This window comes from Tetrao urogallus (genome assembly GCF_951394365.1).
Source record: "Tetrao urogallus genome assembly, chromosome: 11".
Classification (NCBI taxonomy): domain Eukaryota; kingdom Metazoa; phylum Chordata; class Aves; order Galliformes; family Phasianidae; genus Tetrao; species Tetrao urogallus.
This window is the reverse complement of record NC_136824.1, coordinates 16,584,609-16,598,041: the sequence shown is the minus strand read 5'-3', so window position 1 is coordinate 16,598,041 and position 13,433 is coordinate 16,584,609. Positions and strand designations below refer to the sequence as shown.

General features: G+C 36.6%; 1 protein-coding gene across 1 annotated transcript in view; it reads left to right on the top strand.

Annotated features, from left to right (window-relative positions):
- Positions 1-13,433, top strand: part of HERC1 (HECT and RLD domain containing E3 ubiquitin protein ligase family member 1) — a gene marked incomplete at its 5' end in the record, with an annotated part of 77,248 nt that overhangs the window by 5,242 nt on the left and 58,573 nt on the right. The window contains 12 exons of the mRNA XM_079540678.1: positions 1,296-1,439; positions 1,645-1,772; positions 2,620-2,764; positions 2,860-3,031; positions 4,110-4,244; positions 5,501-5,666; positions 7,238-7,363; positions 8,435-8,656; positions 9,660-9,812; positions 9,982-10,114; positions 10,607-10,798; positions 12,851-13,072. Coding sequence (XP_079396804.1) covers positions 1,296-1,439; positions 1,645-1,772; positions 2,620-2,764; positions 2,860-3,031; positions 4,110-4,244; positions 5,501-5,666; positions 7,238-7,363; positions 8,435-8,656; positions 9,660-9,812; positions 9,982-10,114; positions 10,607-10,798; positions 12,851-13,072 — 1,938 coding nt within the window. The remainder of the gene's footprint in view (positions 1-1,295; positions 1,440-1,644; positions 1,773-2,619; positions 2,765-2,859; positions 3,032-4,109; positions 4,245-5,500; positions 5,667-7,237; positions 7,364-8,434; positions 8,657-9,659; positions 9,813-9,981; positions 10,115-10,606; positions 10,799-12,850; positions 13,073-13,433) is intronic.

Sequence of the window (13,433 nt, the reverse complement as noted above, 5' to 3'; positions counted from 1 at the left end):
ATGTGTGTACATAGGCAAAAATCAATGCAGATAATTTCATAAGTCTTCTGTTACTCTTTTTCCAGGAAAAGTTGCCTTTCATTTATAAGACTGTACATCACAGTTGTTGCCCCTTAAGTGTGTAGAGTAGACATGTAAAATAAACCAGAATTCTAGATGGACGTAGCCTAGTGATAGTAGAATGGATTTTTGGACAGTGTTGAATAACTGGTAGAAGATATCAAGTCTTCAATTATAATGTGATGCCAATAAGGAAAACTGACATTCTGTTTAATGAAATGACTTTGTCATTTTATCTTAATACACTTAACTTTATCATTTCAGTTAAATTTAACTTCTTAATATCTCTAATTTATTTTTTTTCAAGTTCGCTTTTGTCTATTTCATTATCTTTGCTATGCAGCTTGCATGGCTGGTATGAAACCACCCTTCTCAAACAGGTTCTTTTAAACCAGATGATTTTGCTCAGAAAATTGCTTTCAAGGGGAGTTTTAGTTCCTTTCTGTTCTCTTTGATTTGAATGTCATGATCTCCTATTGGAGAGGTAAAAGCAAGTAGCTGTGTTGGGGACAAAAGATGGAGGGGATGTTGTTTTACAGTGTAGTCTGTCACAGGTTTTCAGGGGAAACAGAAGAAGTTCTGAGCCTTCCCCAGCTTTTAAGAAAAGGACATTAGGTTAGAGGGGAAAAAGTCTCACTGAGTTTTAGCTTAATGTGTTTTTTACATTCTTAATGTAGTTTGAATTATGCAGTGATGGGTTCCAGTGCACAGCAAAGAAGTAGCATTCAATTAAGTCATAGGAACCTGTTAACATTCACTTAGGGATACCATGCAGTATCTCTTAAAGTAGGTGGTGCTGTAGTATATTAGGCTTCTGCAGTTTTTCTGCACTGATTTCATTTGTGCAGTGTATATCCAGAAGAAAGAATCTGCCATTATTTTAGATTCCTTATTCTGTTCAGGCCACTTGCTGCCCAGTGTTAGGAAGTATAGCTACCCAATCACTAATGTTACACTAGTTATTCTAGTATAGAATGTACTAGTATATTCTAGTATAACTAGGCAGTTAGTAGTTCTGTTATTAGTGGTATTATAAAAGTGAAAAGGTGTTATAAAAACGGTATTATAAAAATGAAATGTTTGTTAACCTAACTGCAGATCTCTTTCCAAAAAGTGGGCGAAAATTGTCTTCTGTGATGACTACAGTTTACATGGCTTTTGCAAAACTTTGCTGGGATTACAGACCAGAATAGGAATTTTCACAAAAAGAAGGTGATTTTTTCTGCTTTCTTCAGGTCACGGTGACAGCAACAGCCGCAACATTCCGACTTTAGTGAAAGATATTAGCAATGTAGGAGAGGTTTCCTGTGGCAGTTCACACACGATAGCTCTGTCCAAAGATGGCAGAACAGTATGGTCATTTGGAGGAGGAGATAATGGTAGGTATAAGTACACCATATTTCCTAAAGTCTGCAATTGTTGTATTTGAAAGATAACGCATTTTATAAAAACTGTTATATGTGTTAATTTTAAAAATGTACCCTGATGTTTTGGAAATCTGAAAGTAATTTTTTTTTGGTACTTCCAGTTGTCACCATTTATATATTGAAAATATTTTCCACTTGTAATTTTTCCTTTTTTTAGGCAAACTTGGTCATGGTGATACAAATAGAGTATATAAACCTAAAGTTATAGAAGCCTTGCAAGGAATGTTTATTCGAAAAGTTTGTGCTGGGAGCCAGTCTTCACTTGCCTTAACATCAACAGGACAGGTTGGTGCAAATAGATTTCACTCAAACAATGGCACTTGGTATTTAACAAGGCAGATTGGGTTTATTTCAGCATTTATTATTTTGGCTGTTGAGAAAACATACAGCTAGTTCATGAATGCTGGTGTACGGCTGTACAGCTCCTGATGTGAGTCTGGCTAAAAGTACTGAGATTCTAAGAGGCTAGAGTTATTCAGAATGTTCTGCAGAGTCAAACGAAAGTACACATTCCAAGAGTCTTCGTTAGCCACAGCAAATAATTATTTTAGATCAAGAAATGTAACTGGTACAAGACCAAATGAGATTCAGGAAACAAAAAGCAGTGAAATGATTTTAATTTTTAATGCATTAACCACCTGAGGTAATGAAATAATGTAATAGTATCTTAAAATGTGTATTTAAAAATACACGTTAACTGTTTCATTTTTAATCCATAAAATTACAGGAGAGTCTGGAAATAAATGTTGGGTAGTAAATGGGGTCCTGCAGTGGTATAATGTATATGCATGTAATACAGTAAACCTTTCTACACTTCTAACCTAGCTGAACTCCCACTTCACCATGATTCAAAGAGAATGTGTTTTTGAAGTATGGATCAAGAATGCTGAAGTTTATTGTGGTAGTTTCTCCTCTTGCGACAGCCTTCCCAGCTGATCTGCTGTCTAGACAGAAATGTGATTGGAGACAATAAATGTAGATTACATTAAATGTATGTAAGCGATGAAAATACTCTGCATGGTTCTTTTGAAAACATGATTTCAGTCATTGTGAAAGTGGTTATCCAGTACATTGCTGATGATGGCCAATAATGCAGATTTGACACTGATATTTTGTGGTTTGTTTGCTCTAGGTTTATGCATGGGGCTGTGGTGCATGCCTTGGCTGTGGCTCTTCTGAGGCGACTGCTCTCAGACCCAAACTTATTGAGGAACTGGCTGCTACAAGAATAGTTGATATTTCAATTGGTGACAGTCACTGTTTGGCACTTTCTCATGGTAAAATAAATTAAGCATGAAGATATGTAATCTTCCCTTTTGATCAGAAGCAGTTGTATCTCAGATTCTGTTTTCTGCTCTATTTGCAATTATAGATAATGAAGTTTATGCTTGGGGTAACAATTCAATGGGACAGTGTGGTCAGGGAAATTCTACTGGTCCCATTACCAAACCGAAGAAAGTCAGTGGTTTAGATGGAGTTTCAATTCAACAAATTTCAGCAGGAACCTCTCATAGTCTTGCCTGGACAGCTCTTCCAAGAGACAGGTAATGGTGATACTTGAGGACAGATATATATTTATTTAAAAATATAATACCCTTTGGATGCATTTAATATTTTCCTGAGGGCACTAATGCTTTTAAAGTGTTCTGCTTGTAATATTTTGGACTGAAGAATCTCTTTAAATTCTATCCTTCTCTTTCCTTTTGTTCTTTCCAAACTGTCGTAGTACAAAAGTAATAGCTTAGCAGCACCAATAATATGGATATTAGTACATTTAAATTTTGTTATCTGCTATTAGACAAAAATAAGACCTGTTTACTGAAAACCATCAAGTTAGGCAGTGAAAATTCAGTATTTCTTTGTTTTGTGCTTCTGACTGCATGTTCTGTGGTTTATGTAGTTTCTTTCAGCTAATAAGGCAACAAAGAGTAAGAGTTTGGGAAATACATAAATTCATATAAGTCATTAGACATAAATTTAACCTTCATAGTAACTTCCTAAGTGGTTACATGTCAAGATGAACTGAAAACAGGTGCCTAAATAAATGGTTTAGTAATTAATGTGCAGTGCCTGAAATAATACTTTACTGCAAAGGCCTGATCAAGTGATTACAGTGAACTGATAAACCTCAGACTTACATACAGACTAACAGAGAGGAATAGAAAAACTCTTTTAATATTTGGAAGATAATCCAGAGTTTCAAGATGTCCTGTTTTAATGGGAACTGTTGTTGAAAAGTCAGTTGAGGAAAATAATGAGCCTCAAATAGTACCAAGTGGAACTACTAACTTGTTTGAATTCTCTCTGTATTTCATTAAAACCTCTTTATAATCTAGAGTTCGTACTAAAGCAGTTTTGTGAGAATGTATCAGCTTTTGCACTAATTTGATGGTTTTATGCTCATGATGCTGTAAATGTTTATGTTTACAAATGAAAAATGTTTGATTTTTGAAAATGTCTACAGAAAAAAAGAACATATGTTACCTGCTAGAATCAAGAAGTTGGTCATATTGGTTTATTTTAAGAAAAAAACTGAAGTCAGTAAGATCAGGCACTCGCTTCAATCTGCTTAAATTGGAATATTGGAAGATTTTTACTAATTATTTTGGTGTTTGATTTCAGGCAAGTTGTGGCATGGCACAGACCCTACTGTGTAGACCTTGAAGAAAGTACCTTTTCACATCTTCGTTCTTTTCTTGAACACTATTGTGACAAAATTAACAGTGAAATTCCCCCTCTTCCTTTTCCTTCATCAAGGTATATATAACACTTGCATGTTATAAGCTTTTGTAGCTTTTTAATCAGAAGTATTAGAATATTTTTCTACAAGCATTTTTAGTATGTGAGGTTGGGCTGTTTCTTCCTACTTGGAGCTCAAGGAACCTCGAGAGATGTAGGAGTCATGCAGAATGTTTAAAAGACCTTTTTAAAGGTTGCGTGTGGCTTCTTGGTAGTGTTATTTAGAGAAATGTAATTGTTTGAACAAAATGCTGAAGGTTGGTTCCATTTTTTTTCAGGAACAAATTTGTCTGTGAAACTTAACAATAAATTATAGCAGCACAGTTTCAGCAGTTTGCTTCAGTTATGCAGACAGTGGTTATTATTGGGCAGTTTGAGATGTTTCATCGTCACCACAACATGGGTTTGATAGATATTCAGGTTTTGAAACTGGAAGCTGCTTGTCACAAACGTGATCTTAGTAGCGAGGCGGTGTCACTTTGGAAGGTTTGAAACAAATACACAAGAAGTGCGTTCTTGCTTTTGGATTTCCACTAATTCCTCTCTTCTGGAAAGTGAGACAAACTAGGTGTAACAAACTGAGCCCATCTTGATAGTACCATGTTGACTAAAACAATCTCTTTACAAATCATCAGTAGGCATTGTTACAGCTTTCCCAATTTGAAGTTTTTACACAAAAAGTGATGTTTTAGTTGCAGTACTCTAAAATACAAAAGCATGAATGCTTCCTCACAGACACCTGCAAACAGCACTGCAGGTGTCAAAGATTCATAAGAAATCTTTCTCCTTTCCACAAAATAAGAAAATTCAAAAGTTTTCAAGAAGGATGATCAGAAATTAATATCCTGACTTTCTGTTTTTAATCTGATTGTTTCATTTCCAAATATAAAGAGAGAAGATTACATTTATTAGTTCCTAAACAGTTTCTGTGCTTTCTTTATGTGAGGAATATATTTGTCTGTCTGTTGGTCTGTACATGTATTTTGGAAAGATTTTGCCTTTCAGTTCTAGTGATTCCTTTGTAAGTGGAATGCCCTTGGAACCATTGTGAGCCAAGACACTGTCGTATTCTGTTGTTGCCTTTTGTTGTTTGTTTGTTTGTTTGTTTGGCAGATAAGCAGTGGGCTTTCAGATGAATTTATGTGAAGTTCTAGTTATAATTTATTTACCTTTCTGATCTGCAAAATACAATCAGTGAAAATCTTAGTGCACAAGTCAGTGAGGATGAATAAGGCTAACCACAGAAAATATGAATGCTGCTGTATTTCTTCCAGGGAGCATCACAGTTTCCTTAAATTGTGCCTGAAGCTGCTGTCAAATCACCTGGCTCTTGCACTGGCTGGAGGTGTAGCTACCAGTATTCTTGGCCGGCAGGCGGGTCCTCTTCGGAATTTGTTGTTCAGACTGATGGATTCCTCTGTCCCTGATGAAATTCAAGAAGTAAGTATTACTTTGTTCACAGAAAAAAAAAAAATCTACTTTTTACTTTATATTTTTTTCTTTAAGCATGTTATTAGAAATTTCTCTAACTGCGTAAACATGACACTCTGATTAATACAGTTCTATTCATTACAGTTGGGAAATGAATCACTATCACTGTATTATAATCTGAAAAGCAGTGGAGAATGTTTACTTAAGAATTTCTGCTCGCTGTTTTTTTTTTCCTGCTAACGTTTTAGTCATTATTGCTTGTAATAATAAGCCTTAAACTTTCAGATTATGGGATAATTAACACGAGGAACGAATATAGATAGTGGAAATTGATTGTAATTACAGATACTTGGTCTTTACAGAATCAGACTCTAGTTTCTCTGTAAATTTTTGCCAGCTTTGAAGAAATGATGCTGTGTAGTTTAGTAGTGTACAAAAGTAACTAACTGTTTTAGTGGCCCCAGTAAAGAAATAGCTTATATCCTCGGCTTGAATTTGTGGTTAAAAAATACTGTGTGAGACTGAATTGTTAGAACAGAACACTTAACTCGTAGCAAGGTGGAAAACCACTGAATAGAGCTGTGAAAAATTGAGTGAAAAAATTGTGAAAATTGTTTTACATACATGAGAACTGTGAATTTCAGATGTAGAGCCAACTGTTCAATTTTCATAGAATCATGGAATCGCCAAGGTTGGAAAAGACCTCCAAGATCATCCAGTCCAACTGTTCACCTACCACCAATATTCCTCCACTAAACCATGTCCAGTTAAACTGTGCACAACATCTAAATATTTCTTGAGCACCTCCAGAGATGGTGACTCCACTGCCTCCCTGGGCAGCCTGTGCCAGCACCTGACCATTCTGTTGGAGAATAAATTTTTTCCTGTTGTTTAAACTGAATCTCCCTGATGCAACTTGAAGCCATTCTGTCTAGTCCTGTCACTAGTTATTCAGGAGAAGAGGCCAACCCCCACCTACCACTACCTCCTTTCAGAGAGTTGTAGAGAGCAATAAGATCTCCTCAGTCTCCTCTTCTCCTGACTAAATAATTTCAGTTCCCTCAGCTGCTCCTTGTAAGGCTTGTGCTCCAGACCCCTCACAGCTTTACTGCACCAAAACTGAACGCAGCACTCGAGGTTTCGTTGATACTGAAACTATTATCAATGAGAAAGATTTGCCTATTCATACTGCTTTTAAAATGAGATGAACTTGCGTAGCAATGGACTTTAATTTTATGTTCAGAGAAAGTTTACTATGGAGAACTGAAAATTGTTAATCTTTAGATTGATTAAACTAAATCATCTTCCCTTACAATGGCACTCTAAGAAAATGGCAATGCATGAAGATCTTCAAATTTGACAATGTGTTGGACTAATTTAATACCTTCAGTGTATTGCGTACATCCTGGAATAAAAGATGAATTTGCTACTTTGTATTAGAAACCTCATGTCAAATAAAATTAAGTGTATGTTCTGGATGCATTATGTGTGTCATGTACTGTGTGAATTTTTTTAAAGCTGCAGTTGCATTGATTGTTTTTTCCCTATCCAAGAAGTATTTTCTGCTGCTTGACTTTTAGGTCGTAATTGAGACTCTCTCAGTAGGAGCAACAATGCTGCTTCCTCCATTGCGTGAGAGAATGGAATTGCTGCACTCGCTTCTACCCCAGGGTCCTGATAGATGGGAAAGCTTGTCAAAAGGACAGGTATGGTCAAGGGAATAATATGCTGCATTTTGAAAGCAGTACTGTATGTTCATGTGCTGAAACAGTAGGGGATTTTGAACAGTAAAGCTAGCACATTATTGGTGGAATGCATTGAAAAGCCCAACTTTAACTCTGTAGCCTGGCCAAGTGAGATTCTAGATCGTGGAAACAGAAAATTAACTGTTTGTTAGGAAGTATAATGGTTGTCCTACATGGATTTCATTCTACTTTGCAAAGATTAGCGGGTTGTAACTTTTTCCCTTTTTCTCTTTTGATGAATGTGAAGACAAGGAATTTTCACAGATTAGGAGACTTGCCAAGTACCTTCCAAGTGGAAGGAAAGAAGGAGCATCTGTTCTTGTTCTTTATGGCAGTAGGAGCTGAAGCTTCTGCAGTAGTTTCAAGTTAAAAAATAAGAGTACCTGTTATTCAGTTCTGTAGATAACATCTATTTTATTGTGGAATAGACTGATTAACACTGACACTGAAACTGTAAAGAGGAATCTTCTGACTCTAATTTTCTGAAGATTTCTGATTTGTACTGGTGCAAACTAAAAGCCCCAAAGAAGTAGAACAGGTTAGGTTTTTCAGGATGTTGTGAGGTTTTTTTCAGCGATAGTAGGGAACACTACTGAAATGAAAGGTCGTTACTCTGTATCTGCCACCACTTTTGGTCTAATCTATACTTGTCATGCTTTTTGTCCCTTTCCTTCTCCCTAGAATTAGAATGATAGATAAAAAAGAAAAAAACCAAAACTGTATGACATGCATAATTCTAACTAAGTAAAGAATGCGTTGGTCTGGTGTATTATTTCACTCTGTCAGTCTCAGGTTTTTACTGGGTGTAGTTATCTAATTCAAAGTTTTGATCTATTCTCTAGTATTGAAGACATGCAGGAAAAAAATGCGTTTGGATTTTGTTGGTAAAATCTTCCAGATTAACAATTTTACCTTAAGACACAAAAATAGTGTTGTAACTGTAATGCCTTTTTATTATTTCATTATTTTGACTTCATGAACAAGAATTTTATTGTTTCTGAACTCTTCTTTCTTTCTTTTTCTTTTCCCCAGAGAATGCAATTGGATATTATTTTGACAAGCTTGCAAGATCACACCCATGTAGCTTCTTTACTTGGCTACAGCTCGCCATCTGATACCACAGAAACTTCCTCATTATGCATCAGCTATGGAAATCTCTCTGATCAAACTTACAGTGTCCAGAGCAGTCATCCAGATACTCATTTAGCTGAAATCTTAATGAAGACTCTTCTAAGAAATTTGGGTTTTTATACAGTATGTATAGGCTTTGTAGTTACTTTTTGTTACAGTGGCTATGAATTTTGAATATTTTGAATGTTTAGAAATTCCAGAGAATGGTATTCCTTTGCTTTATCTAAAGCAGCAGTGCCATATATCTCTCTCTGGAGGTGGACTAAAATCAATTCGCTACTTCTAACATTATCAGTGTAATGATCTTGGAATGGTGTTTTTTGTTTAACTTGGCTTGCATAAGTGTTTCCTATCAGAGTGAAGTACTGACTCCTATTCCTTTTGGCTGCAAATCTTTTTGGAAGATACGGTGTAGCACATCAATATATAGGTAGATTGCTTTATGGAACCCTTTTATGTCTGTATAATACCAGCAGAGAAAGAAGCTAGGAATGTGAGTCTGTTTGCTTAATTTGACACTGAGCAATCTGCCTTCCAGTAGTTCATCAAGTAGAGGTCAGCCATCTTATTGTAGTATGTCAAATACATTATTGTTCTTAGCTGTAGAGTAGTGTTGGCTGATGAACAGTTAAGGGGAGCATAAGTGCAATTGATGACTCTTGCACCTTTTTATTCAACTAGCCAGTTAAATATAAAGGAGAAAAGAAATCAGAGCTCTTTACTTCTCCAGCATACTATCCCTGTCTGCTGAGGGTTAGGGTTGGTAATTTTTAGTTCTGTTCTGTAGACATTCAACAGTCATCTATATCCAGCTACTTTCAAATTTCTTCTTGAAACTGACTCCATTTTTACTGTAGAATTTGCAAGGAGGTCAAGCAGCTTTCTACCTTCTGCCATCCTAGGTGATGCTAGGAAGGTTTCTGATCTAAAACATTTAGGTATCTTAAGAAATATTACTTATTTCAACATAGTGTGATTTGGGGGTCAGGGTGAGGAGTGAGTTATTTTATCCAGTTTTCCTTGAGTTAAACTAATAATAGCGCTTGGGAATTGAAAGAAAAAAAAATCTGGAAGAGAGTGAGGTTTTTTGTGTTGTTTTTTTTTTCTTTCTCTTTTGTCTAAATAGGATCAAGCCTTTGGAGAACTGGAGAAAAACAGTGATAAATTTTTACTGGGTGCATCATCATCAGAAAACAGCCAACCTGCTCATCTTCATGAGCTTTTATGTTCACTGCAGAAACAGTTGCTGGCTTTTTGCCACATCAACAGTGTTAGTGAAGTATGTATCCTTATTTGTATTTTAAAGGGGGAAAAAATTGCCTCCATATGCATGAGTATCAGAATTTTTAATAAAAATTTTCTGAGTATTTGAAAAAAAACTGATAGAAATAATGAATTCTTTAAATATTTGTATATAATTATGATATTTTATGGTTATTTCCTTCTAGAATTCCAGCAGTGTGGCACTGCTTCATAAACACCTTCAGCTTCTGTTGCCTCATGCTACAGATATCTATTCCCGTTCTGCAACGCTGCTTAAGGAAAGTTCTTGGAATGGCAGTGTTGGGGAAAAACTGAGAGGTAAATATTCATGAAAAAAATGAGTAATGGCAGGATTGGCAGCTTAGGACAGTTCTTGTTATTTTAGAACAATAAAAATCCTTATTTTCCTCACACCTGCACAGTATAAACATCCCAAGTCTCTTCAAAGAAAGAGGTTAGTTGTCTTACCCAAGCATAGCATCAAGTTCATGTTTTTGTCAGGACATTTTGCACATAGGAAAACTAAAAGAAAAAAATATATAAAAATTGTCTCTCTATAGTATTATTTCAGTAATATTTGGTTTAGATTACTGTTTTTTAGCATTCAGTTTTTTAATTGCTGAAAAGTGCAGGAGAAAATATGGAATTTATTTATGGTTATTAAATAAACCCTCCAATTCAAAATGTAGTTTTGAGACATACTGAGACAGCTGAGATGTTTCTGTGCCATTCTTTGTGACTTGTTTTACTGTGCCTATAATACAATTCAATTCCAGATTCTAATTACTGGTTGTTTTTTTTTCTCTGTAGATGTGATTTATGTCTCTGCAGCTGGTAGTATGCTGTCTCAGATTGTCAACTCTTTATTGTTACTGCCTGTGTCAGTGGCTCGCCCTTTGTTGAGTTATCTGCTAGATCTGTTGCCACCTCTGGATCGTCTTAATAGACTCTTACCTGCTGCAGCACTTCTAGAAGATCAAGAGTTACAGTGGCCACTTCATGGTAAGAGTAATAAATAACGTGCTTTTAATATGAAAGATAAAGACTAGAGTATCCTGGGTTGGTGGGAAGGGGTTTCTGTTCTTTATTGACCAGCTGGAGACCTGTAAGGCAGAGGAATGCCTCCTTAGCTTGTCCTCAGGGCTGCATTTGGCAGAGGCTGCCCTGTTTCTTCTGGCTCTGAGCTGTGAGTGGCAGCAGATGGGAAGCAGCATGGCCTCGTCCTGCTGCCTGTTGTCCCCATGATTCATCCTGCAGCCCAAGCAGATGTCAGGCCTGCTGGGAGCTGAGCAGTGCCACAGGGTGCTGTGCTTCATCTTATCCAAGTAAAACTGCGGTGCAGAATTTATAATCCTGCCTCAAACCAGGTCGCGTGCTTCTAGTAACCTGATGCCCACAGCCAAGTGCTTTAAAATATGATCTTAGTGGTCTTTTCCAATCTTATTGATTCTATGAAATGTGGAAATACAACACCTAGAGATATGGCTTAGTGGGCATGGTGGGGATGGGTCTGTGGCTGGAGTCGGTGAACTTAGAGGTCTTTTCCAACCTTAATGATTCGATGGTAACTCTGTGATATCGCTTTTTATAGTGGAAGACTTAATTTCTATTAAAAACTGCTTTTTTATGTGTAGTGTCTTGTTGCATCTCATTTTTAAATTCTGAAGTGTATTGACATCTCTTGCTGTGAAATATTTTGAGCTGTGGGCAGACCTCTTTACTGTGCAGCCTGGAATGTATGCTGATGACTTTGGGAACGCAAGAACAATATAGGACACATATATATATGTCCTATATATGTGTGTGTATATATATATATGTTATAACACATATATATATATAACATATATATATATATATGTTATATATATATATAACTGAAAATACTAAATTTGTAATAATGAAAGTACTTTTCTTTACTTGTAAATGGAAAAATATTGTCATGATCTATTTCCTCTCTAGTCCAAATTTTACTTTGCTTTCCATTGTGCAATGTAAGTTAACTTAAAATTATTGATTTTGGAGACCATCTTTTTATGCAGGCGTATAGTGGTGGGATAAGGGAGAACAGTTTTAAACTAAAAGAGGGGATATTTAGAATAGGTATTGGGATTAATTTTTTTTTATTAAGCAGGTGGTAATACAGTGGTATAGGCTGCCCAGAGAAGCTGTGGGTGCCCCATCCCTGGAGGCGTTTGAGGCCAGGTTGGGTGGAGCCTTGGGCAGCCTGATCTGGCAGGGGCTTGGAACTGGATAAGCTCTAAAGCCCCTTCCAACCCAAGCCATCCTATGATTCTATGAGTATAAAGATTCTATAAGCTGCTGACTGCCTGAAGGTGTGCTGCCAGATCCTTCTGACACAGCTTCATTATAAATTAAACATATTAACAGCCTCTACAAAGAGGTATTTACCTGTCCATTTTTCACTGTATACTCTTCCTTCATCCACAATTTTTCTTTTACTGGGTTCTATTATCTTTCGAGATTACATTAGGTTGAAATCTTACCAACAGTCACTGTGTTTTACTCGCCAAGTAGCACAAGTGCATGTATAATGTGTAATAGAAGTGGATTTCAGCTTACTGAGTTATGTGGTGGGTGCAGGACATGGAGTTAGCACCTCACTGTGTCCTTCCCTTGTCCTGGTTTCAGCTGAGACAGTGCTAGGAGCACACTGATGGTTTGGTTGTTGCTGAGTCGTGCACGTGTGCCTGGGGCTGCTTGGCAGGGAAGAGCCACCACCATGATGTGTTGTGAGGGCAGGCTGTGTTATTAGCTGTCTCAGGCTGCGTGTGGTCCATGTTGAACGTGCCTAATGAGCGTGGGCTGCTGTGACATGGATGGTTATGGCTTTTGCTGCTGATCAATTTGAAATGCGAAGTGATCAATTTGTCCTAGCTGCTTTTTCTTTAGTTTACAATTGTTGACAAAAAAGGGCAAATCAACTGTTATTAAGTGGGAAATGTTACGAGACCTGCAGTTAATTTTACTAATTTTGGAATTGGCTTTAACATCTGGGCAACAGTGACTGATTTGGTGATTCATTGCTTTTAGGTGGACCTGAATTAATTGATCCTGCTGGAGTGTCCTTACCACAGCCTGCCCAGTCTTGGGTATGGCTTGTAGATCTAGAGAGAACTGTAGCTTTACTTATTGGGCGGTGTCTTGGTGGCATGCTTCAAGGACCTCCAGTGTCCCCTGAGGAGCAAGACACAGCCTATTGGTTGAAAACTCCACTTTTCAGCGATGGAGTAGAAATGGATATTCCTCATCTAGGTAAGCTATTAAATACAGAAAACTGTCACTGTGAATATTTGTGTTCTGTTTTGAAATTTCTTGGTCACATTTGTACAAGTCTCTGTACATAGAGTTTCTATTTCAGCTCTTTTGTCTGTTTAGCTTAATACCAGAAGTTGGAAAATGGCTATTTAAGTATTTGCTACAGTTTACAAAGAGTATTGGAAATCCATAGAGAGAGAATTAGAATATTCATACAGTTTCTCAGTGAAAGAAGTAACGCAAACTTCACTAAGTTAATTTAAATTTGTTTTATTTTTAGATGTTCGGCATTTAACAGAGAAATCAGGGGCTCCATTGTTTCATATACAATTCATTCTTCACATTCTTCATTAAAAAT